General features: G+C 37.3%; 1 protein-coding gene across 3 annotated transcripts in view; it reads left to right on the top strand.

The window, feature by feature from the left end:
• The first annotated feature begins 4,326 nt into the window (after nt 1-4,326).
• kcnn4 (potassium intermediate/small conductance calcium-activated channel, subfamily N, member 4) overlaps nt 4,327-23,755 on the top strand; it is a 39,521-nt gene continuing 20,092 nt past the window's right edge. The window contains exons 1-3 of one of the 3 annotated variants that reach the window (XM_060870850.1): nt 4,327-4,533; nt 16,528-16,623; nt 22,847-23,304. In XM_060870850.1, coding sequence (XP_060726833.1) covers nt 4,375-4,533; nt 16,528-16,623; nt 22,847-23,304 — 713 coding nt within the window. In that variant the 5' untranslated portion in view covers nt 4,327-4,374. Of the gene's footprint in view, nt 4,534-8,385; nt 8,893-16,527; nt 16,624-22,846; nt 23,305-23,755 lie in introns of those variants that run through there. The other 2 variants (XR_009648475.1, XM_060870849.1) reach the window with 2 other exon arrangements.

Here is a 23,755-nt window from a genome sequence, read left to right as displayed (position 1 = left end):
TAATGTTCAAATCAAACTTCAGAATTTGGAAAAAAAAATTATCTCAGTGACTTTGACTGTCACATGGTTGTTGATAGATAGATAGGCTGGTTTAAGTATCTCTGAAACTGATTATCTCCAGGCATTTAAATTTTAGTGTGGAAAAACCAAAACAGATTAGTGACAGTTCTTTTATTTTCCTGCCAATGTCCCTCTCACCTCCATCTGGCTACTTTGCATCCATTCTTCAGTCCATCTACATGATTTATGTTTTACATTATTTATAGAAGCTGGACGTTGATGAGGGGAATGATGATGATCAGCGGCATGGCAATACTAGTAGCTCTACAATTTATTAACCAATTAAACTTAATTATATTGGTCAAAGATCATTTCTAGAAATGTCAGGATTCGCCAGCCAGTAGCCAGCATTGAAGGCAAAAAAGCAAGCAGGCCACAGGGATTTTTTTCAACATCATCTGACAGCCAGACTGGGCCTGATAGACCAAACAGGGACTAACTCAGGAAACCAGATGTACTGATTGCTACAGAACACATGTATAAACTACTTATATCTGTATTGAGTGGGTGATTTTCAAAGTAGCACAGACACTGATTCACAAGATGTCAGAGCATATATCACATATAGCATTTTTTTTTAAGTGCCCTTGTTTCTTATCTTTCCGTATTTCTCTCTGGTAAAAGGCTTGTATTTTTACAGTCATGTAAATTGACTGTAAATGTTGATAAATGGAATGTTTTCTGGGCGCACCTTAGGCTTTTCCACACTGATGGTCTGCACCCCAGCAGATCTGGACTGGAACGCCTGTCGGACAGCATCTTGTATGCCGTATCTTTAGTCACAATTACACACATTCAAATGTACATATAGCCCGTTCTGTAGAAACCGTGTCTGTTCTTCAAAACAGTGAGATCATAGAGTACATTCACTACAAGATCTAGGAATAATCTTATCACAGTTAAAGCAGAAACATGTGATACTGTATAAGCAATCAAAAAACCCTTTCTAAAGTTTGGGCTTCTAAACACCCAAAGCACTTATAGTAAATGAAATTACCTCAGATAACAGACTTGATGCACTTTGCCTTACTAGAACCTCCATCAGACTGGTCATGGAGGTTGTGTTGTGGCTAATTTTCTTACTGTTACTCCGAGTACAAGATTCAGGTTTAAATCATTTGAATTGCTTGCTCTTAATGTTTCGCTCTCAAATGTACAAAAACAAATCCCTACTATCTCTTGCTCTTGTCACCATGTATAGACTCCCAGAGCCCTATGTTGATTTTATAAAAGAGTTTGCACATTTCATTCAGACCTTTTGGTTAATTTTGATGAAAAGCTTGAAAAGCTGCTGGAAAAGCTGCTAGCACCTGCGCAAACTCATACTGTAGAAATTAGAAAAAAACATTCCCAGGTTCTTATTTAGCACAGTGGCTAGATTACCAGAAAATCAGATTTCTGAAAAGAGCTAATCATCACAGTTTAGTAGTGTACAATTGTATGAATTTCCTCACTTAAAAAATTGAAAGTATTAATCAATATTCACTGAAAAAATTGAGAGAATCAGAATGATTTGTTTTTAGCTTCAGACCAAGTCTGCAGCTCACTTTTAGTTTTGGTTTATCTTAGTGCTGCATTCGATGCTAAAAATCTCGTCATTCTCCTAGATTTTTTACAAAGTTACACAGGTATTCAGGGTCATCAAAATGGTTGAGACTACCTGTACACATAGTAAATGCCTACCTGTGCATTTACAAGTATGTGCTGTTATTACTAGCTCTACTGTGAAAGACCTTGGTGTTACATTAGACAGCAACATATCTTTTGAAAATCATACCTCCCATGTTACAGAAACCTACCTTAGAAATATTGCCAAGCTAAGAAACATATATGTATCTGATGCAGAGATGCTAGTTCCTGCATTCAGATCTCTAGATTAGACTATTGTAATGATTTACTAAGTGGTTGTCCTGCATCTTCAATAAACAAGCTATAGTTAGTTCACTATGCAGCCGACAGAGTTCTTACCAGGTCTAGAAAATAATCATATCTAGACCATCATGATCAAATAACTACAATTTTATCATACACTGACTGTACCGTTTTGAATTGATAATTATTGCTACTTCCTTACAATGCTCTAAATAGTTAAGCTACCATGTATTTATCCAGTCTTCTATCATGCTACGTAAAATATCAAGGTTTACTTGTATATCAATATCAATTCCTCTCCACTTGCTTGTTTTTTCTCAGGATGCTAGCTCCAGTTGGATTCTGCTTCATGAAGATTTCGGACATTCAAATAGAAGATGCCAACCCCAAAAAGACCTTGAGGATAACAACCTTTTAATACACAAAATAACATTCTACATATGCTGTATCCTGTTAATTAACCATTTGAAGGCTTCAGCATCAAGGAGTTAGTGTTAACTCTATATTGAACTCAGATGTTATGATAACTTACGAGTTGCTCAGGAGCTCCTTGTTTACACAACTCCAAATGACTGTATACGACTGTAGAAAGGTCATTGTTTATAATCTCATTCTCTGGTGTTTATGATGATTAATAATCACACTCTCCCTTTTAAGTCTTTTCCTTGTCACAGTCACCTCAGGCTTACTCATTAGGGATGAATTTAAATACATTTTTATACAAGTCTTATATTAAACCTTGAAATTTCTAGTTCTTGAAAGTTCTATATTTTTTATATTCTGTACAGCTACTTTTAGAGAATGTCCATTGTTAAAAGTTATATACAAATAAAATTGAATATCATTTAAGAGCAGTGTTTTACTCTCTATATGCCATCATGCCAAACTGTTACTTAATTAGTCTTTCACTAGAGGTTACCCTTTACACAATCAGATTGATTGATTAATTGTAGATCAATATTTATCTACCCTACCCAGAGGTGTCATGCCCCTTCACACTGATGTGGTAGGTGCTGCTTTGCTGTTTATGTAGTAGTAATTTACAATAATCAGCATTTGTGTGCGCTTGTGGTTTTTGTCAGCAAAAACCCTATAGCTTAAACGATCACAAAACTGATTTAGTAAAAAATAGTAGGTGAATGATGCCCCTGAACCTGCATCATTTCTCACTCCTGTAAGTTCCAAGGTGGGGCTTTCATGGATCAGACTTGTTTGTCCAGCAAATACCCTGCTTCACACCCAGCGTTTCTGGATATTGGCTCCAGATCTTGACCAGGATAAAGCAGTTATGAGCAATCCATCCATCAATCAAGACAGGGGACACCCCATCACAGGGCACAATCGCACACATACTCTTTACAATACATAACTTTGGACTGCTGGAGGAACCTGGAGTACACTGAGGAAAGCATCAAAGCAAAGGGAGCAAAAATGCAAAATCCATGCACACATGGTGAAGGCGGAAATCAGACCCCTAATCTTCATTATATACCATATATATATTTATTATTAGCCATAACATTAAAATCCCATGCGTAATACTGTGTAAGTCCCTCTTGTGCTTCCAACACTTCTGAGCTGTCAAAGCATGGATTCTAGAATACCTCTGAAGTTTGCTGTGTTATCTGGCACCAAGATGTTAGTTGTCTTATTTCACTGTGTACTGCGTAGCTACATATGGTTGAAATGACATGACTATAATAAAAATTACAGAATTTTATATTGATCCCAAATGAGCAGACCTGACGCAATGGTAGCAAGAAAAAACTCCTTGAGACAATTTATTCAAATGTTCGGGAGACCTGACCGTACGAAACAGCAGTTCAAAGTCCCCAGTAGCATTGAGCACCGTCAAGCGACGAGACTCCAACCAGACGTAGGGCTTTCGGATGGATCAGGCAAGTCCAGAGAGAAGATTCATTCACACTGGAAACAGAACACCGGGACTTGGGGATTCGGTATCACTGTCACCTTTTTACGTACCTTAGATCAGAGTATGAAATAATAGGTTTCTATACTTTATAGCCTTGTTTATCTAATTTGTCAGTTTTATAAGCAAACAAAGCTTATCCCAAAATGTCACTTTAAGGGCCTGAATTAATGCATAAATACCTTTTGGTATTGGTGGGTTATTCTATGTCCAACAAGGAGCCCTTTTCTGATTCAGCTAGTGATATAGTGTAGTGCGCAAGGGAAGCACAGGTGAGCGCAAAGTTTGCTCTAGAGTTAATGTGCGTCTCGCGGAACGTTTCTCACATGTGCGTCTCATCCATGTCAAGTTTGACACGTGAATGCGCTCGAATGTGTGAAAAAGAGACCGGACAACGGTAAATTAAGACTATGAAGAGACATCGCATTTGCGTACTAGTGTATGTTTTGGGTTTTTTTCGTACCGGCCATTCGACGGACATCAAGGTGACGCTCTCGCACCGAGGCAAGCAAATGAAGTCGATCAGTGTTGACAGTTTGTACTCACTTAAAGAGAGAATGTTCCTGCTGGAGGACAAGCAGCGCCTTTGCGCGTGTGCGCTCGGAGCCGCTCTTCTCGGGATCCTGCTCATGATCCTGCACGTCGAGCTCTGTCCAGCCGTTTACCTGCCGGTGAGTGAACCTTTCACAGTACAAAAAGCACATTAACTGGCGATAAATAAAATATATTTACAGCGAAAAACATCATTTACACACAAACCTATCACAAGCCCATCGGTTTCCATAGGGACGATATTTAACGTCCCAGGATACCACAAGCTAGGCTCAATATTACACATTTTATTATTAAATTGTTATATATATATATATATATATATATATATATATATATATATATATATATATATATATATATATATATATATATATATGAATCTGTCCAGATTCAGAATTGGACTGATGAGGATCAGACCTAACTACAGTGGTGCCTCGAGATACGAGTTTAATTCGTTCCGTGACTTTGCTCTTATCTCAAATTGCTCGTATCTCAAAACAATTTTCCCGTTTAAATGAATTGAAATCCCATTAATCCGTTCCAGCTCGCAAAATTCCACTCCATTTGTTTTGTTTATGTGTTTTGAATATGAAAAATGTAGAGTACATGTATTTATAAATATTGTATAAAAACATACAGTAATAAAAGAGAATGTTAAAAAAAATAAACTGGTTTTACTTTACGGAAGATGCGCACGGAGGTTGAGGGAGGAGTAAACAGGAGGAATTTTGTCTCGTACGTACACTTAAGCTTTCGTTCACTTACTCGCTACTGTACACTCTTAATGCTACTTTACACTTAAATGGAACTTAACTAAACTTCACTAAAATTAACAAACTTAAATCAAGCATAGGGGGGCACGGTGGCTTAGTGGTTAGCACGTTCGCCTCACACCTCCAGGGTTGGGGGTTCGATTTCCGCCTCCGCCTTGTGTGTGTGGAGTTTGCATGTTCTCCCCGTGCCTCGGGGGTTTCCTCCGGGTACTCCGGTTTCCTCCCCCGGTCCAAAGACATGCATGGTAGGTTGATTGGCATCTCTGGAAAATTGTCTGTAGTGTGTGATTGCGTGAGTGAATGAGAGTGTGTGTGTGCCCTGCGATTGGTTGGCACTCCGTCCAGGGTGTATCCTGCCTTGATGCCCGATGACGCCTGAGATAGGCACAGGCTCCCCGTGACCCGAGGTAGTTCGGATAAGCGGTAGAAGATGAATGAATGAATGAATGAATGACTAAATCAAGCATCACGTTAGTTCTAGCAGGCCACGTGGTCAAGCATGCATCAGCTGTTAATCAGCTGTCCACAACGCGCACCAATCCAGTTACGACATCCATATTACCCGAAGATTTAAATTCCCATTCATAGAGCCACTCTATAGCGCTTTGCTGCTTCTGCGATTTAACTCCCTCCTCCAACCCCGACTCCACCATGCCGGAACCTGTGTTTGTTGTACCAGTTTACGTCATAAATCTCCACATACTTTTCTCTCTCTCTCTCTCTCTCTCTCTAATTATTTAATTATTTATTTATCCATTCATTCATTTATTACTTTCCAACAACGCGTAAGCGAGCAAATCTAATACTATGCATGATTAGTGGTTCTGTTATACGGGGGTCTATTCTATTTTCTAGTCGCTGCTCTCCGCGCTCTGTCCACGCTGGCGCACGGACGGGCGCGTGGATTCTTGCCCAGAACAGAACCATACCGTCAACACTAACTGTATGCATATCATCTAATAAATTCTCTTTTGACAAAGTGGTCCTGACAGAACTGAAATTCTCTTAACTGAACTTTATTGCTACAATTTCTGTTTTCTTTACATTAATTTTGCTTAATTTTCTTCATCGCTTTTCTCTTCACTTGTTTTTGCCTTTTTTGTCACTCTTTCCTCACTAACATCTGCCGGTCGTTTTAATAAAAACCTGTCCGGTCGGCATATCAGATGCGGTGTAGTCGCACAAGTTAATTTTTTAACGGATCCAACGCTTAAAACGGATCCGAAAATTACGGATCCGCAGATGGTCCGCACCTCACATCTCGTATCTCAAAAAATTCGTATGTCAAAGCGCTCGTATCTTGAGGCATCACTGTATAGAGAAATCACAAAGATGAGTAATGACAGTAAAAATATTGAATATAAATGTACTGAGTTGAAAAAAGCTGTCAGCAAAGGCAAAGCTCAAAACCTACTTGACCGGATAAGAAATTATTTTCTTTAGGTTTAGGTCCTATGTTGTTTGTCTAGATGTTCTTAGCGCTACAAACATTAACCATAAAGCTCTCAATCTTGTTGGACATCCATATATCATGAGTGTTAACCAAGGTGTGTGTAGTCAATAAACTTTATAGTTGTAATGAGTGGATGATTTGTAATAAAGTCAGCGCACGTATCACTAATAACCGATGTACTACTGTTGTAATTTGCTGTAGGCCGTGTCGGCTCCACGAGCGGGCCCTGGGGGGCGTGGCCCGGCCACTTGAGTCACTGTGCCCCCTTACTTCTCAAAATAATAACGAACTTAATAATATAAAAAAATGTTTTACAAATTACTTTTATTATACCATGAATACTGGTTAAAGAATAAAGAGTATAAGTTCATTAAAAAAAATAATAATTGTACTAACCCATAATGCAGTGCTAACATAGTCCAAACAATTACATTCTGGGTGAAATGGGAACGCGTTTTAGTGAACGTAATTCAAAGTTGGCTGCAGCGCTTTCCGCTCTTGATCCAGAAAGTGAGACGTTTTTAAATGTTGAGTCTATGAAGCCTATTATGGATTTAACAAATTGCACCATTGTGGAAACAGAATGCATCGTTGCAAAGCAATATATCTCCAGAATTAAGACAGAGGAAAGTCAACAGAAAATGACGGTTATGAGACTTATTTCTGAACAACACAAAGTTGAAAGCTATGCCCAGTGTTTTGTCTGCGCTAAAAGTTGCGGTCACGTTCGGGGCCTCCACTGCCATGTGTGAGAACTCCTTCTCAGCACTAAAGAACGTCTTTACGGACCACAGACGAGCAATGAGCCACACTCGTAAGTCTCAACTCGTGCATCTTGCATTTGTTCGGGACCTTACGAAAAAAAATCGCCATTCGTTGGAGGACCTTGTTCTTCAAAAATGTAATTCTTCCTCTCGTCGCCTGCAGCTCTTCTAAAGGTAAGATGCCTTTTTGCTTTAGTACGTTTGGTTATATGCTGGTGGCTAATTTGCGTGTGTTTTCGCGAGTCTTGCACTTTAGAGTCATGATAAATTATAGTTTACAGTGAGTGACACGTTTAATATTTTATTGAAGTTTAATAATAGTAATAGTATGTGAACGAGATAGGCCCCCTCATTCTCTATTCTCTGGCGCCGACACTGGCTGTAGGCCAGTGTGTGGGACGTATTTCATTTTACCTGCCAACCTGCTACTTAACTAGTCCTCCAGTAGAGGTCGTCCTTTACACAAATTTACCATTTTGTAGCACTGTCTTTAATCAATTCGTCAAAGACACCTGATCTTTACGGTTATATAATGAGGAAACATTAGGCTATACATTTTATCAATGTATTATAAGTAAATGCAAGCAATTAAAGTACTGACATTAAGACATTGGCGTTCTTATATTAATGCCATTTATGAATGAACTTAGAAATTTAGTAAATCATTTGTTTGTTTGATTGTTTGCTTGCTTTCTTTGTTTCTTTGTTTCTTTTTTTTTAGCATTTACTACCGTTACTTAATAAATGAATAAATATAAATGTTTTCTGAGTTTCCTAGATAATATATGGCAGCTATTTGATTGACGTTGTACATCTAATTTGTGTGTTTGGGTCATTTTCTAAGCAGCATTGCAGACTTGGATCGAATCCCAAATGGCACGTAAGCGCCTTAAGTAGTTTAATACATGTCATCTTACGTAGAGCTCTTTTATGTCCAATAGCGAGCCGATAGGAGTTGAGCCAATGACAGAGTGGAGTGCGCAAGGGAAGCTCAGGTGGGCGCGAGGTTTGCGCTACAGTTTATGTGCGTCTATGTACATAGTTGTGTGTTACTCACGTTAAGTCGCGTGCGTCTCCTCTGTGTCATGTCTCCCCGAATTGGGTACGCGAATGCGCTCGGATGGGTGAAAGGGGGACGGGAGGGTGGTGACTGAAGAGTGGGGGAGGCACTAGCGTTTCGTGCTCGCGTGTGTTTATTTGTTTTGGGTAGCCGTAATGGAAATGAGCGTGCGTAACTCGCACTCTGACGGCAAAGTGGACGGGCTCGGAAGCCGCAACGGCGATACGACTGACATCACGGTGTCACTATCGCACCCAGGCAAGCGGATGAGCCCGATCGAGGGAGGCAGTTTGTATAGACTCAGAGACAGAAAGTTCCTTCTGGAGGACAAGCGGCGCCTTTGCGCATGTGCGCTCGGAGCCGCTCTCCTCGGGATCCTGCTCATGATCCTGCACGCCGAGCTCTGTCCAGCCGTTTACCTGCCGGTGAGTGACCGGCAAGTGGGGAAGGAGGGCGACTGGGGTCAACAATAACCTATTTAAAGTCTCAGCATAACACAAACAAGTCGATATACATCAGATTAACTGATGTATATGATATTTAAATGTTTTTTTTTTCTATATAATTTTTATTTTTTGAATTTGCTTGCTCCAGGATTCATGCAGAATATCACTATTGTTATAATTCTATATACCGGATACTGTTACACTTCAATTCAAATGTACATGTAACTATATTTTTTGTTGAAAGGAGAAAGTGACTACATGGGAGATACTCGAGTGGATTTTCTCTGCAGCTGATTTTGGATGAGACTGATAAGTTACTTTACTATAGAGCAAACACAAACTTTAGTGATGTCAGTGACAACATTGAGTACTTCAGTACACAGTTCTAATATTAAAGCCTGAGGTGTTATAAAAGAAACATCCGAAATCCTTCTTGCAGTGGTGACTCCTAAATAGTGTCAGGTAGGGCAGAGCCCCAACGTTCATTAAAGCCGTTCAGCAAATATTAATCTTCAAGTTTTCATTCACAAGTCTGTACCTTTTAAATTGTTAAAACACCAGTGATTTTAAATAGTGTTGCTGTTTGACATATATAAGTCAGTGTTCCTCAAGATGTTTTGCAGTTGTGGGGCAGCAAACTTACTGTCCCACTTAGCTTAGAGTCATTTCTGCTGTTATTATTTCACGTAGTGGTCAAAAATGGGACTGGCAACAAGCACTAAGGGGTTCAAATGGGCAGCAGTCTCTGTGCCGCATACTGTCCTTACTGAGGAAGGAGCAGTGGACACAAACATAAATAACAGGGTTGCCAGATTACTTAAAAAAATTCTTTCATGGCTGCGAGTTTCATAGCTATTTATCAGGAACAAGATCAGTAATAATTAATTTTCAATGAAAAAAGAAATATTCACAAAAAGAAGTATTGCAAAAAATTGCAATGTTTGTGAGAGGTAATAGGGATTATGATAACAGGGAGTGGAAAAATAAATGTATAAAAAACATTTGATTTACTTGTTTTACTACTCAAATGCTTTGTACCAATTCTCCAGTGTTTTTTGAGAGTCTGTTGGGCTGGACATTTTTCTGAAATATCTCATTCTGGTCCATGATATTACCTTGAAAAAATAGAGGCACATGTAAAAGTGCTCAAAACAAGCTGATAGACTGTATGTTGTCGATTTTCAACGGCCACTTTCATTTAATTTTGTTTGATGTCCTTATTTGTGTCCTACAGTAGCTCCTCTCTGTGACCTACGGTCATGAACCACTGCTACCTTATAGACTAAAGGAGGAAATAGTTTCTCTGGCAGGTTTAGATTTAACGTTGTTCATCCCTACACAATCTCAGTCTGAAATGTTGTTACAGTATGTTCATTTGGTAAGGGCTTATATCTAAAGCAGAATCAACACATAGACACGTGCTGGCTACAGTGTCAATCCATCAAACAGGGACTAACTCAGGAAACCAGATATCCTGAGTGCTACTGAACGTGTGTGCAGCCCGTAAACTTTGTCCTTGAGTGTGCTTGGCCAGGAGTCAATAAAGATTCAAAGACAATTTTTTTGTATCCTCTGTGTTTTAACAAACATAGAAACAAATGCCATATTCAATCTTTGTAATAATTATGTTTCGAAGGTATTAAAAAAGCACTACATGTCTGGTACAAAATAAGCCGTTAGATAGAGCTGTTAAAGAACTGCAAGTGCTGCAAGCCTTCTCCATACTCTTACACCAACTAATTAACTAGATAAACACATCTACATCTACTTTCAGAGGACATTGTGCTTCTGTATTGGTATATAGGTCCTTTTAAAACAACTGAGTTCTTAAAGAATGTGATAATCTACAGCTCATTTTTCCTGTTGCTGTTGTGGTTGCCTTTGCTTTATAAGTTCTGAACATAGACCATTATTCCGTTGTCTGCTCATGAATTCATGGTTTACTTGAGCTTGACAAGCGGGTTTTAATATTGCTCTCACGTTTCAAACAGTTCAACATTCTCATATGTTCAGCAGACATATTTTGCTAAGATCTTGATGATCATCAGCTAATCAGTGTTTGCATGAGATTTCCTGTATTTTCCAGTAATTATATTTTTGTGGAAGAATGACCAAATTATTCAAACACATCTTGCATCTAAGATTGCATCTTAGTTTCATTGATCAAGTATCCATTTAGAAGCTAAACTCATCCGTGGGCTGTGATGACAAGGATCCTGGAAAAAAATTTATGCAGGAAACGTATAAAAAAATGATCAAAGTTTTCCACATTCAATCTCCCCCTTTATGACAGACCGCACACGATCATATCACATCTTTTCCACATAATTTAATACAGAAATAGGGCTTGTTTGAATAATGTATTTGAGGGTTGACCTTCAGATGCTGATTTTTCAGGTGTTGTCCTCTCTACCACATACCATGCTAATTGGAGCAACTGAAGCAGCCCTTGTTCTCCTGGAAACCCATTTATGCGGGAAAACTGACTATTTATGGTTGTTTTTCCACATTTCACCTCCCCTTTTGCACTCCTTCAACTGCCTGTGGTCATATTGCATCTTTCCACATCATTTACTGTATAATTGGCACCTGGCTGAATAATGAGATTTGTGGAATGACCTTCAGTGAGTCAGCACAGAATTTCAGGTCTGATTTTCACTACGATGAGCCAAAAGGCAAAAAAAAAAAACATCTTAATCTCGATGTCTGTCTGTGGCACGCATTCAATTTGTGTGTGTTTAGTATTCACAAATCACAAATTTAGGATATCAGCATTAAAAAAAAGTGTTTCTGTTCTTACAGAGTGACTTTAACGTATGATATTATCAATCTGATGATATTCTGTGAGGAGACGTTTACTTAGCATTTTTTCACTTATGAAGTGTTTATACAGTGTGTCTAGATGCAGTGTATCACTGACATTATCAACAATACTGTAACATTGAAATTTATCTCAAATCAGCCATTTGTTTGTTTGTAATATGGAATAAAATAAGATGGAAAGTTAGCTGACTTCTATAGTTCACAGTCACAGGTTCAGGTGTTAACCAGTCATTTCATTTAAATATATACGTCTTTGAACCACCGGCATCTGGAGCACAGCCAATGTGTTAAAAGCGAGCTGATAAGTTATCTGTCTTCTATAACTAATACACAGAAAGGTTTTTTTTTTTCTCAAACCCTCAGGTGAAATTGTATTCTCAATTTTATTAAACTTCAGAACAGACTAATGATTTGTTATATTTTTAGAATGGAAGGGTATATTAAGAGCTTGGGAGTGTAGTGATAATATAGCAGTAGTCTAATAGAAATATAATAAGTTCTAGTACTAAATATCAAGGGATAACACAAAATGTAGGCAGATCATTTGCATCGTTGTGCTAGATTGCCCTCTTTACTGTGTGTAACAGGTATTTATGTGTAACAGCATAAGCATCATCCATGCAAATGTTTAGTTAAAGTACCAAAATATGAACCCAATAATTTCACTTGAATAGAAACCTGAACATAGCAGAAAAACATTTAGCAACTACATCATATCAAAACTTGAGATACAACAGCAAAAGACTACACCTGGTTCCACTCTTATCGGCCAATTGTTTGAGATGTTGTGCTTTGCAAGATGCTTTTCTGTTCACCGTGGTTGTAAAGAGTGGTTATTTAAGTTTCAAAGCCTTCCAGTCAGCTGCAACCTGTCTGGGCACAAAATGGGGTGCATTGTGCTCTAATAAAACCAGACACCAGCAAATGATGGGAAAGCAAAACAGCCTGCTATTGCATCAGCAAATACGTCCACCTTGCAGATTTTCCTAATTGTTTTGTACTCTGTCTGGGATCATTGTCCAGCTCCTTAAACTGTTAAAAGATTCCATTAAAACTTCCATTTACATCACTTCCTGAGTGTTAGTAAGCCACAATAAGAGAGTCATACTGTAATAGTGAAAGAATGGAAAAAAGTTTTCCTGACTTGAGTAAGTTTTATTTACTACAGCATGGTACATTCTGGATTTAATCATCAGTCATTTTCAACTCGTTGACTGTGTTGCTAAAATTGTCTCTGCAAATAAAAAAGATTTAAAAAATTGGCTTCGGATTTGGTTTACTGTAGTATTTAACACATGTACAAATGCTTTGTTGATCCAAATTAACTGAGAAAGGAATTACTGCTAACAGTGTAGTTTTCATTTGGAGTCACTGATTATTACTAAAAAAATAAAATAGTTAGGGTAAATAAAATAGTTATTATAGCTAAAAATGTAGGATGCGTTCCATATTAGACTTCTGTAAAATCAGACATTTAACATTAAAAAAAAAAAAACATTTTAAACATAAAATCCATTTTTTTAATTTATTATCTTAAATTATGATATGAGCACTAACATAATTCAGACTACATATTTTAATTATGCGAACTTGTATTTTCAGGACATACAAAAAACCTCAAATCGTTATCTGTACTCTGTACTGTATGTTTAGCATGAAGCTAAAGTGTAACGTGTGTAAACAATGTTAACATGAGCCTCTTTGTATTTAGCCTATAGTTTGTGGTTTCTTGTTAACCTCTAATGGCATCAGTTGAACATTAGTCATATATATATATATATATATATATATATATATATATATATATATATATATATAAAACAGCATTTAAAAAGATATATAGCTGGGGATTCGAGGATGTTATGTACATTTTGTTTTGCTGAAGTAGTTTGTGAGTTGCTCTGGTGATACGGAGTAAAAAATTTATTAGAAATAGTTCATTGTGATGTTATTTCTTTATTTCTTCATTTTTAAATGATGGCAAATCGAATGTCACCCTGAAATGACCTTGCATATGTTGTACATACTGCCTCTCGTAAGTCTTTTGCGTTATGTGAGAAAACATGACAAACTGGAAATTAGAGCTGATTTTTTTTGCCTGTATTTACTTGTGTGATATAATATACAATCTAAATTCCTTAGCAGTCTTGCACTAGTTAGAACTTACATATGCAACCTAAAATTTCAAACAGATACATGTGGTAGGATGAATAACATGGTGTGTGAAGAGAGGCTAAAAGACAAATGAGTATTTGTTGAAAATACTGACACATTGAGATCTAAACCCCAATCAGACATACAACAAATCTGAGCATGTACACTACACTATATGGACAGTAGTTTGTAGAAACTTGACCATCACACTTATGTGTTCCCTTTGATCATCCCATTCCAGACTGAGTCTAGTCTTACTGTTACAATTAACCTCCATTATTCAGAGAAGACTTTCCATTAGATTGTGGCTGTAGGGAATTGTGTTCATTAAGGAGATCAGATGATAAAGCCTGGGGTTCAGTTGTCATTCTAAGTCATCCTAAAGGTTTTCCATAGTGTCCACTGGAGTTCAATTAAACCAAACTTGGCCCCAACTTTGTGGCAACAGTTTGTGAAGCAGGTGTCCACATAAAGTATGAATATACTGTATGTATGAATATAGCAGCATATAAAGAGAGGTATAGCAACATACAAAGAATCTCGATATACAAAAAAATATATATTTGACAGCTATGATGAAATGGACAGAGTTTATAATCAGTACATAGATAAATGGTCGTACTGTAATTTTGTCATAGCCACCTTTTTAAGGTTTTTAACCCAGTTTCATTCAGTTTTAATATAAAATATAGGAAATATAAGATGTATTGCTGTGTTTTGTTATTAGTGCAATTAAGTTGTAAAATAATATGACCACCGACACGCCCCCTGAGCCTGTCCCTCTAAGTTTTGTCCTTTTTTTCTCAATATGAGTTATAAATGGGAATTTACAAGCATGAAATCCTAAAAATTTAAGGTACGTTTCTGTGTTTTTTGGAAAACTGGACACACTAATCAGGTGGTGTAGGTAAAGCTGCATTATCAAAGCACACATGTAAAGCATATACCATGGGCTTTAGCCAAAACAAACAAGCACGGTAGGAAATTTTAATTGAGACAAATTTCACAACTAATGGCTAATTTTGTTCTAGTTGTAATATATTAACACTGCTTTTTAAGGGTACATTAAGTACACTACCAAAGGTTTAAATCATTATAACAATGTTCATTTTATCACCCACTCATTCAAACCTTCCATCTCATGAGAATTAATGATGCTTTGTTGAACACAGAACCCAAGGCAAGTTTTCCAGGAATTTCCCTTCCACTGGTCAGCTATGGCTTGCTTTAACAGCTGCAAATGAGTTTGAAGCTAATAATACATCATATAAGTTAATGACAAGCCAACCCAGGAAAGAATGCAAAAATGTCACCAGGGTGATACCATGACAGCATGACATCAATAAACATAATTGTACACACATTACACATAAATAGGTGCTTAAAGCTCATTTGCACACCGATTTGAAGTTCGAACAGAAACGTACTCCATAACAAAACCATAATTTAGCAATCCTTTTAGATTCTATCAATACAGAATCATCAGGTTTATATATTGAAAAGCTGCCAAGAAATAGCTTGCTGTTTATTACATTAATTGGTAAGCAATTAGCTTATTCTAAATCTAAATGACTTTTTTTTGGCCATTTTTATGGTAATTCATGATCTAAGCTTAATGAGTAATTTGAAATGCTATTTAAATGCTATGACTCTATAAAACTTTGGAACTGCAATGTGTTTATCTTTACCTGAAGTGTTATTGTATTTGAAGGTGTGTTGTAATTATAGATATTTTTATTAACAAAATGAAGAAAAAATAAATTCTGCAAACATTTGTTATTGTGCAGATGTGTTTATTTTTGCATTCTGCATCCTTTGGACTGCAGGATGTACAGCAAATGCAGGGGAAAATGTATTAACTCTTTATTCACTTTCTGTTAAATGTGTACATCAGCCGGTCTAAGAAGAATCCAGGTAAGCCATAGTTGTAGCTTTTACCCCTGTGAAAGATTTTGTTTATTTCTGTAGGGTTTAGGCAGGTCAGTTGGGTTGCAGTGCTGTTTGGAGGAAGAGATTGTGAATTTCGCCATGGTGAGCATGGTGTCTTTTATCAACACAGAGCAGGCATTGTTTTACCTACGAGACCTGGGCTTTTTGACCAGGAGGAAAGTGGAGTTGGAGTAGTGGATATAACCAGATGCTAAGACATGGTTCATGGTAGCTGACTTAGTAAAACTTATTTTCTTTCCCCTCTTTTCAGGAGGCTGTGACTACTGCAATGAACAAGTTGTCAATTTAAGTAACATAAACTTGGAAGGGATTGTTTGCTCTCTAGCCTTTGCTGATTGCACCCAGTCCTAGCTCGGTTTCATGTGCTTGCTTGGTTGTAGTTGTTTACGGTGCTGTCAAGCATGCCTCTTGGGTCACTGGCCAAAGTGCCATACCTGAATACAGGTGTAGCCATATCCCACAAACAAGCAGTGTACACACCAATAGAAAATTAGAACAAAATATTGAAAGAGACAATGAGGGATGTGATGGAATACTGGTACAGTATAATGTCATTTTGTGGTAATATGTAATAGTCATACAGGTTGTGTTATTATGTTACAAATGATGAAGTAAAGTTCAAATCCAGGATATTATTCTGCCAATGAAGACTCACATCATGTTTCCCTTATCTGTGCATTTTCTCAGGGGTCCATCTATGCCCTCTGTATAAACTGCCTCATCAGCTTCTCCACTGGCTGTCTGCTAATCCTTATCATCGCCTTCCATTATAAAGACGTCCGGGTGAGTGAGAAACAACTGTATACATCCTAGGCGTACAATACACCCTTAAAATGGTACAATCTTTCATTTTGATGTTAAAGTCTGTTTTCGTGTCTATGCCTGCAAATATGAAGAGAAGAGAAATTTGACAATAAGATTTGAAGATTTTCATTAATTTGATAATTTTCTGATTTATTAAACATACTTTCATACAACACCAAGATTCTTGTGGGATGTTCAGTCGAAAGAAAAATATGATGTGCTAGCATAAACTGTGTTTAAGTGCTTATATATCTGCTTAGGCATTTTAAGTCTGTTGCTCATGAATATCAGTGTCCGCGAATTAATGCTAGCTGCTGATATCACATTTGCGCCTTGATGACATGGCTGTTTTATTTTTGTCAGTGGTGTAATCATAGTCAGTGTACACAGCAGTTCAGTGGAAAACGATATCATGATATAATACTTCACACCGTCTCAATACTCATACTCTTCTGCCTTCACTATTTGAGTCACAGTGGTTACTAGGAGAAGCCATGGACTTTTTCAGCATTTTATTTTCAAATTTCTATTAGCGCTCATGTTTAAATTAGAAACCATGCTGTGAAAATATTTTATGTTGGTGACATGATTCAGTACTGTGGAGCTGCTGTAGAGCTCCCCAAAAAAAGTACTTACCAAATAAAACAGAAATAAATTTGTAATTATGTTGATGTGTAACAGGGGGGCACGGTGGCTTAGTGGTTAGCACGTTAGCCTCACACCTCCAGAGTTGGGGGTTCGATTCCCGCCTCTGCCTTGTGTGTGTGGAGTTTGCATGTTCTCCCCGTGCCTCGGGGGTTTCCTCCGGCACCCCGGTTTCCTCCCCCGGTCCAAAGACATACATGGTAGGTTGATTGGCATCTCTGGAAAAATTGTCCGTAGTCTGTGATTGCGTGAGTGAATGAGAGTGTGTGTGTGCCCTGTGATGGGTTGGCACTCCGTCCATTGTGTATCCTGCCTTGATGCCCGATGACGCCTGAGATCACAGGCTCCCCGTGACCCGAGGTAGTTCAGATAAGCAGTAGAAGATGAATGAATGAACGAATGAATGAATGAATGGATGATGTGTCCCACAGTATTATTTTACATTTAAATACACATATTGATCACATTTGTTTCACATTGCGACAACCTGTTTCGCATTGCGTCATGAGGGTTGTGAAAAGAAAAACAGACCCCTATTTTATAAATGAATTTGGACTGACTACAACATTCTATAACTTTGTTTTATTTGTTTAACTACAGATTAAATGAACAATTAATGAATTAAAATACACTGAGTACAGAGAAAAGAGGTAAATGGTTAGCAGAAGGAAGGAACCACATCAGAATACACCTTTAACCTTAAGCCTTTGTCTTGAAACCATTTTGGGATGATTTATTACCCATTCATGTCAAGATTACAAAAAATATTGAAAATGTGGAATCTGGCAGAAATTATGATCAATTATCATCACTGATGTAATCCAGGTGTTATAGCTAAGATGATTATAGAAGAATCATGGTAAATAAATAAAAAGAAGACAGTAGATGAACCAATTAGAGGTGATTAGCGTGAGGACTGTTATGCCATGACTTAGTGTAACTCAGGAAAGTGTTTATCATGGGAAAGTGATCTGTGAGTGCAAACCCAAGATAAAGAAAACAAGAACAGCGTGGTTGCTTTATCTGGTATGCTGTGAAGTGAAAAACAGATGACTACAAGATAATCTACCCTTGCAAAATTGACACATACCATCTTCTTTTTTTCTACAAAGGAGGTTACATTGTAAATGAAATTTAATAAAACAAACAAAAAATCCTGCTTCATCTTTAAATTTCTAATCACGTGTAGCTTGTGAAAAAGCATGCCAAGATATTTGTTTTTTCCTGATGACATTTACTCCTAATCTGATATTTTGCTCCCACACGACTCATGTAACACTTGAGGAGAGTCCAACATTTTAGAAATGTGTCCTGTAAATTTTGTCTTTGCCTGTTGAATCATTGGAGTCCCTCATACAGAACATTAGATTAGATTAGGCATTAGATTCCTAGTACCGATTTTAGCTGGTATACTTTCTAAAATAACTGAAAATCCGGACGCACCAAGCTTTACAGGCATGCTTGACAAAATAATAAATAATTCAAATGGCAGTGTATATTATCACAATATGAAATCACAAATTATAGCCAGATTTCACATCTGTGCTCATCTTCAATTCACTTAGTGAATCTTTTTAATAAGATAAAAGACCTTTTATCCATGAAGGAGGAGACAACTTCCAAATGATGTGCAAACTTATGTTCTAGTTTGTGTTATGATGTATTTAGCCTGTGATGGTGTAATTATTTATTGGTTGGCAAGCATTGAAATAAATTGGATTAACAGTCCTGAATTGAGTATTATCATTTATAATTATAAATTGATTATTATAGAAAAATTATAGATAACTCGTATGTCAAAAAAAAAAAGTTGATTTATATTGATAAATATTTCTGATTCATTTAAACTAAATATTTCATTTCTCTACATTGTTCAAAAATTAACTGTAGGCCTACCCGAGTTGGTCACATATCGATTAGAGGCTACAAAACCTTATCATTTACTAGTAGTATTATAATGGTATTAATGTTCAATCACTATCATATTGTGTGGAATCCTGAGGTTTATACCCCTATTAGACTTTTATTTTACCATTTAGCAAAGTTTGTAAAGGTGCTGTATATTTATATTTTTTTAGAGATTCCTACAAGCATAAGACAAAGTAGTGAACCCTTTGGAATTAGTTGTTTTTTTTGCATTAATAGGTCATAAAATGTGTTCTTATATTCATCAAAGTCAGAAGTATAGTATAACAGAGGTGGGAGTAAGTCACACATGTGCAAGTCACAAGTAAGTCTCAAGTCATGAATGTCAAGTCAATGTGAAGTCGAGTCTTTTTTTAATATTTGTCAAGCAAGTCTCAAATTTGTGACTTTAGTCTGACTCGAGTCAAGTCGAGTCCCCCATCTCTGAGTCATTTAACTCAAGTCCGAGTCAAGTCTCAAGTCATGTATGTCAAGTCAAGTCGAGTCTTTTTTTTAATATTTGTCAAGCAAGTCTCAAGTCTCAAATTTGCGACTTAAGTCTGACTTGAGTCAAGTCATATGACTCGAGTCCCCCATCTCTGTAGTATAGACATATAGAATGTGCTTAAGACAACATAAAAGCATTTATAAGCAAAAATATTTCATGTTTTTACTGAACATGTCTCTTGGTTTTAAGAGCTAGTTGATACTCTTTTGGCAACAAAACCTCAACCAAGCATTTCTTCTATCCTCAGATCAGATCAGAAAAAGGTTCAGGAGGAATTTTATACTACTTTTCCTAAAAGAACTGCTTTATAGACTTTTTATAGACTTTCTTTTTTTTTCTTTTTTGAAGCCATTCTTAGTTCATTTACTTCATTGCTTAGGATTATTGTCCTGCTGCATCAACCAACCTTTACTGAAGTTCAGCTGTCGCACAGCCACCCTGAAATTATTCTGTAGGATATCTTGATAAACTTGGGAATACATTTTTCTATCAATCATTCCCTAAAAGTGTTCCAGGCCCTGCAGCAAAAGCAGCCCTAGATCATGATGCTTTCTCCATCTTGCTTAACCATTGGGATGATGTTTTCATGTTGGTATGTGGGGCCCTTTTTTCACCAGACATAGTGCTGCATGTCATTCCTGAACAACTCAACCTTAGTTTCAGCAGTCCTCAAAAAAACATGTTGTGGAGTTTCAAGGTGGTCTTTGGCAAACTTTTTTTAAATGTTTTTTTTTTTTTTTTTTTTTATGGAAAGCAATTCCTTTCTTTGTGGTGTCCTGTCATGTCCAGACACCATGCCTGTTTAATGTTTTCAGTATAGTAGACACATAAAAAAGATGTTCCAATGATTTCTTCGAGTCTTAATCTGTCAATCTTTTTTTTTACCTCAGTGACAATTGTACAGTGTGCCCTTTGAGTTATCTTGGCTAGACAACCACTTCTAGTGAGAGTAGGCACAGTACTAAATCGTCTCCGTTTAGAGACAATTTGTCTAACAGTGGACAGATGAATATACTTTGTAACCCTTTCCAGCTTTATGTAACACAACAACTCTTGATCGTAGGTCTTTTGAGAGCTCTTTTTTTTTTTTTGCGAGGCATGGTTCACATTAGCAGATGCTTCTTGTTAATAGTAAACACAAAATGTTTTAGTGCTTGCTATAAGTCAAAGTAGCTTTAACCCACACCTCCAATCTCGTTTCATTAGCTGGATGCCAGGTTTGCCAGTTTCCAGCTTTAATTAGTTAAAGCCATTAGCCTAAGGTTTCACATGCATTGATGAATATTTAAAGGATATATTCAATATGTGCAAGAAGAAAAAAATATGTTGTGTTTTATTAGTTAAAACAGATTGTGTTTGTTAATAGTGTTACGCTATGTGACTCTGAAGGGTCCACATACCTTTTCTTGCAACTGTATATTAATCACTGCTGTCTGTGAAATGTAGTGAAATCTCTGAAGTGTAGAAGTAGATAATGGTGTCCTCAAAAATGTATTTAAAATAGTCTGAAATCATTTCCATATAGTACCTTTCTTTGCCTCTCTTACTGAAAGTGATTTCAATGATATAACCAAGCACTTGGTGTGGCTGGTGATTGTTGCAGAATGCAGGAAATATGTCAGTACAAACAGATGTCATCTCTGAAATCGGTTGATTCTGAAATCTGAGTAGGAATATGCGGGTTAATTAGTTAAGGTATTGAAACCACAAGCTAAATCAGTTGCTTGCAGTTGTTCCATTCTGTGTATTCAATGCTGTCCACATTTGTTTGTAAAAGTTTAGCAATAGAAAGTTGCCAAATATTTACTTTATTACTTTCTCATGGTTTAGTCTTGATTAACAAATGTAAGACTCTGCAGCAGGAATGACACTATTATCAAGACTCTTTTCATTCATCATTTTGAGTTACTGTTTACTAGCTTACAAGCTGTTGGTTCGTCCAAACTTCCATAATAGCATATTAAATTAGACCTGCTAACCCCTGTCATCCTGAGAGAGGAAGTGGAGGTGGTGGAGACATACAAATGGGCGTACATCTGGACAGCAGACTGGACTGGACAAGTAAACAGCAAGGCAAGATACAGGAAGGAAGAGAGCAGACTCTACTTCTTGAGGAATCTCAGTTGTTTTTTTGTTTTTTTTACTGTATGAAGCATGATGTCATGCAGGTTTTATCAGTCCAGCAGCATTTTTGTGCACCAGTCTGCTAGGGAAGTGGCATTAAGGCTGGAGATTCCAGCAGACTGAACAAACTGATCAGGAAAGGTCAGACAGGTCAGGGGGACCAACCTAGACTTCCTGGAACTGATTGTTCACGAGATCTTTCATTCCGGCTATGAGTTTCCTCAGTCTGCAACCCAGTAAACCAGTATCAGTGTATTGATAGAGACTTCAAAGCACCTTTGTATGCAGCTCTAGATAAGGGAATCTGCCAGATGTTGTCTATAACCAGGTCTATGATTGTAGGCACACAGACACACCTCCATACAATTTACACAAGCACAACCACACCTTTATACTTTACACATTATCTGGCCACTTTTCTACACTTTACTGTTCTGTTTTTATTATATTTATTAACTCGCTCTCATTTTAGAACCTGGGTACTTTATTTCACTTGACACTACCTTATTTACAGACATAGATAAGAGTGTCTTACTAGTATTACACATCTGTAATGGCCATGCGTTATGTTTGCAATTGTCTGCTGTTATGACGAAACAAATCTAAAGGTCAGAATGTCTACATATACTGTAGTGAAGTACAGTATTCTTCAGGATGGTATTATATGATTGGGAGCCAGTGGGGAAATACGAAGGCTAAGGTTATTATCTGTATGTTTAGAAATGGGTCTCATATAAGCTAAGAAATGAGAAGGTTTAGCTAGGCAAACAGAAATAACAAAAAGCACAGATATAATGCATAAATACACATAATTAAGCTATAAACATTACAAGATGAACTGATATTCAAACATGCTTTTCATATCTTATTTAAGGACAAGACAATTATATCTGAATAGTTTTCCTGTTTTTCATCAAATATGAATTTGTTTGCTGCATTTTGCTAAGTTTTACACTCCTATCAATAGAAGAATCCTTGCTTATTGATACACTTGCTACTTTTTTTTTTTCCTCTTACAAGCTCTTCATCATAGACCACAACCAAGTGGATTGGCGTATTGCCATGACCACCAACCGTGTGCTCTGCATTTCTCTGGAGTTATTGGTCTGTTCCCTCCACCCAGTGGGCATCTACTTGGGCCCCTTGACTTCAGCGACAAACTCTTCCTCCTCCACTCTCCCCCCAGTTACGACGCCACTGTGCCTCTGCAGCAGTCCCATGGAGGCATGGCTGGAGTTGGAGCTAGTGCTATCAGCACTGATGTTCTTGCGCCTGTACCTGGTGCACCGGGCCATTCTGCTTCACAGCAAGGTGCTGCTGAGTGCCTCATATAGGAGCATTGGCTCACTTAACAACATCAACTTCACTTTCCGCTTCGTTCTCAAGGTACTCATGAACAAGTATCCGGCACGCACACTCCTGGTTTTTATCATGCTCTTCTGGTTTACCTCTGCCTGGATGCTACGGCTGTGTGAAAGGTAAAAAAGAACACACACACACATTCATACACTCATACTCACACACGTTTTGTATATGTACATACTCACATGCACATCATACTGCCAGGCACTTCAATTCATCCTCCCATCTCTGTTGATGGTCAATTTGAAGTCCTGATTTGGAAATAAGTATTTAGTAATAGATTTGTTATAAATAGGTCCTCTTCAAGACTATTTATAACAGACAAATATTCCTTTATTTCCTGCCAAGTCAGCATAGATTGTGAAATGGAGCATCAGCTTGTTCAGGGGAATGAATCTTGTTTTTTAGTGAGGTTCGCAAAGAGGCTAAGTTATTTTCAAGTACGTACAGTGCACTTCTTAACAGTTAGTGAAGGTATTTATTTATATACCAACTTTAAACTGTAAAAGCAATTAAAGGATTTGATTGTATTATTATTATTAGATTAGATGTTTGTGTGTGTGTGTG

Source organism: Tachysurus vachellii, chromosome 5, assembly GCF_030014155.1.
Source record: "Tachysurus vachellii isolate PV-2020 chromosome 5, HZAU_Pvac_v1, whole genome shotgun sequence".
Taxonomy (NCBI): Eukaryota; Metazoa; Chordata; class Actinopteri; order Siluriformes; family Bagridae; genus Tachysurus; species Tachysurus vachellii.
This window is presented reverse-complemented; position numbering and strand designations above follow the sequence as displayed.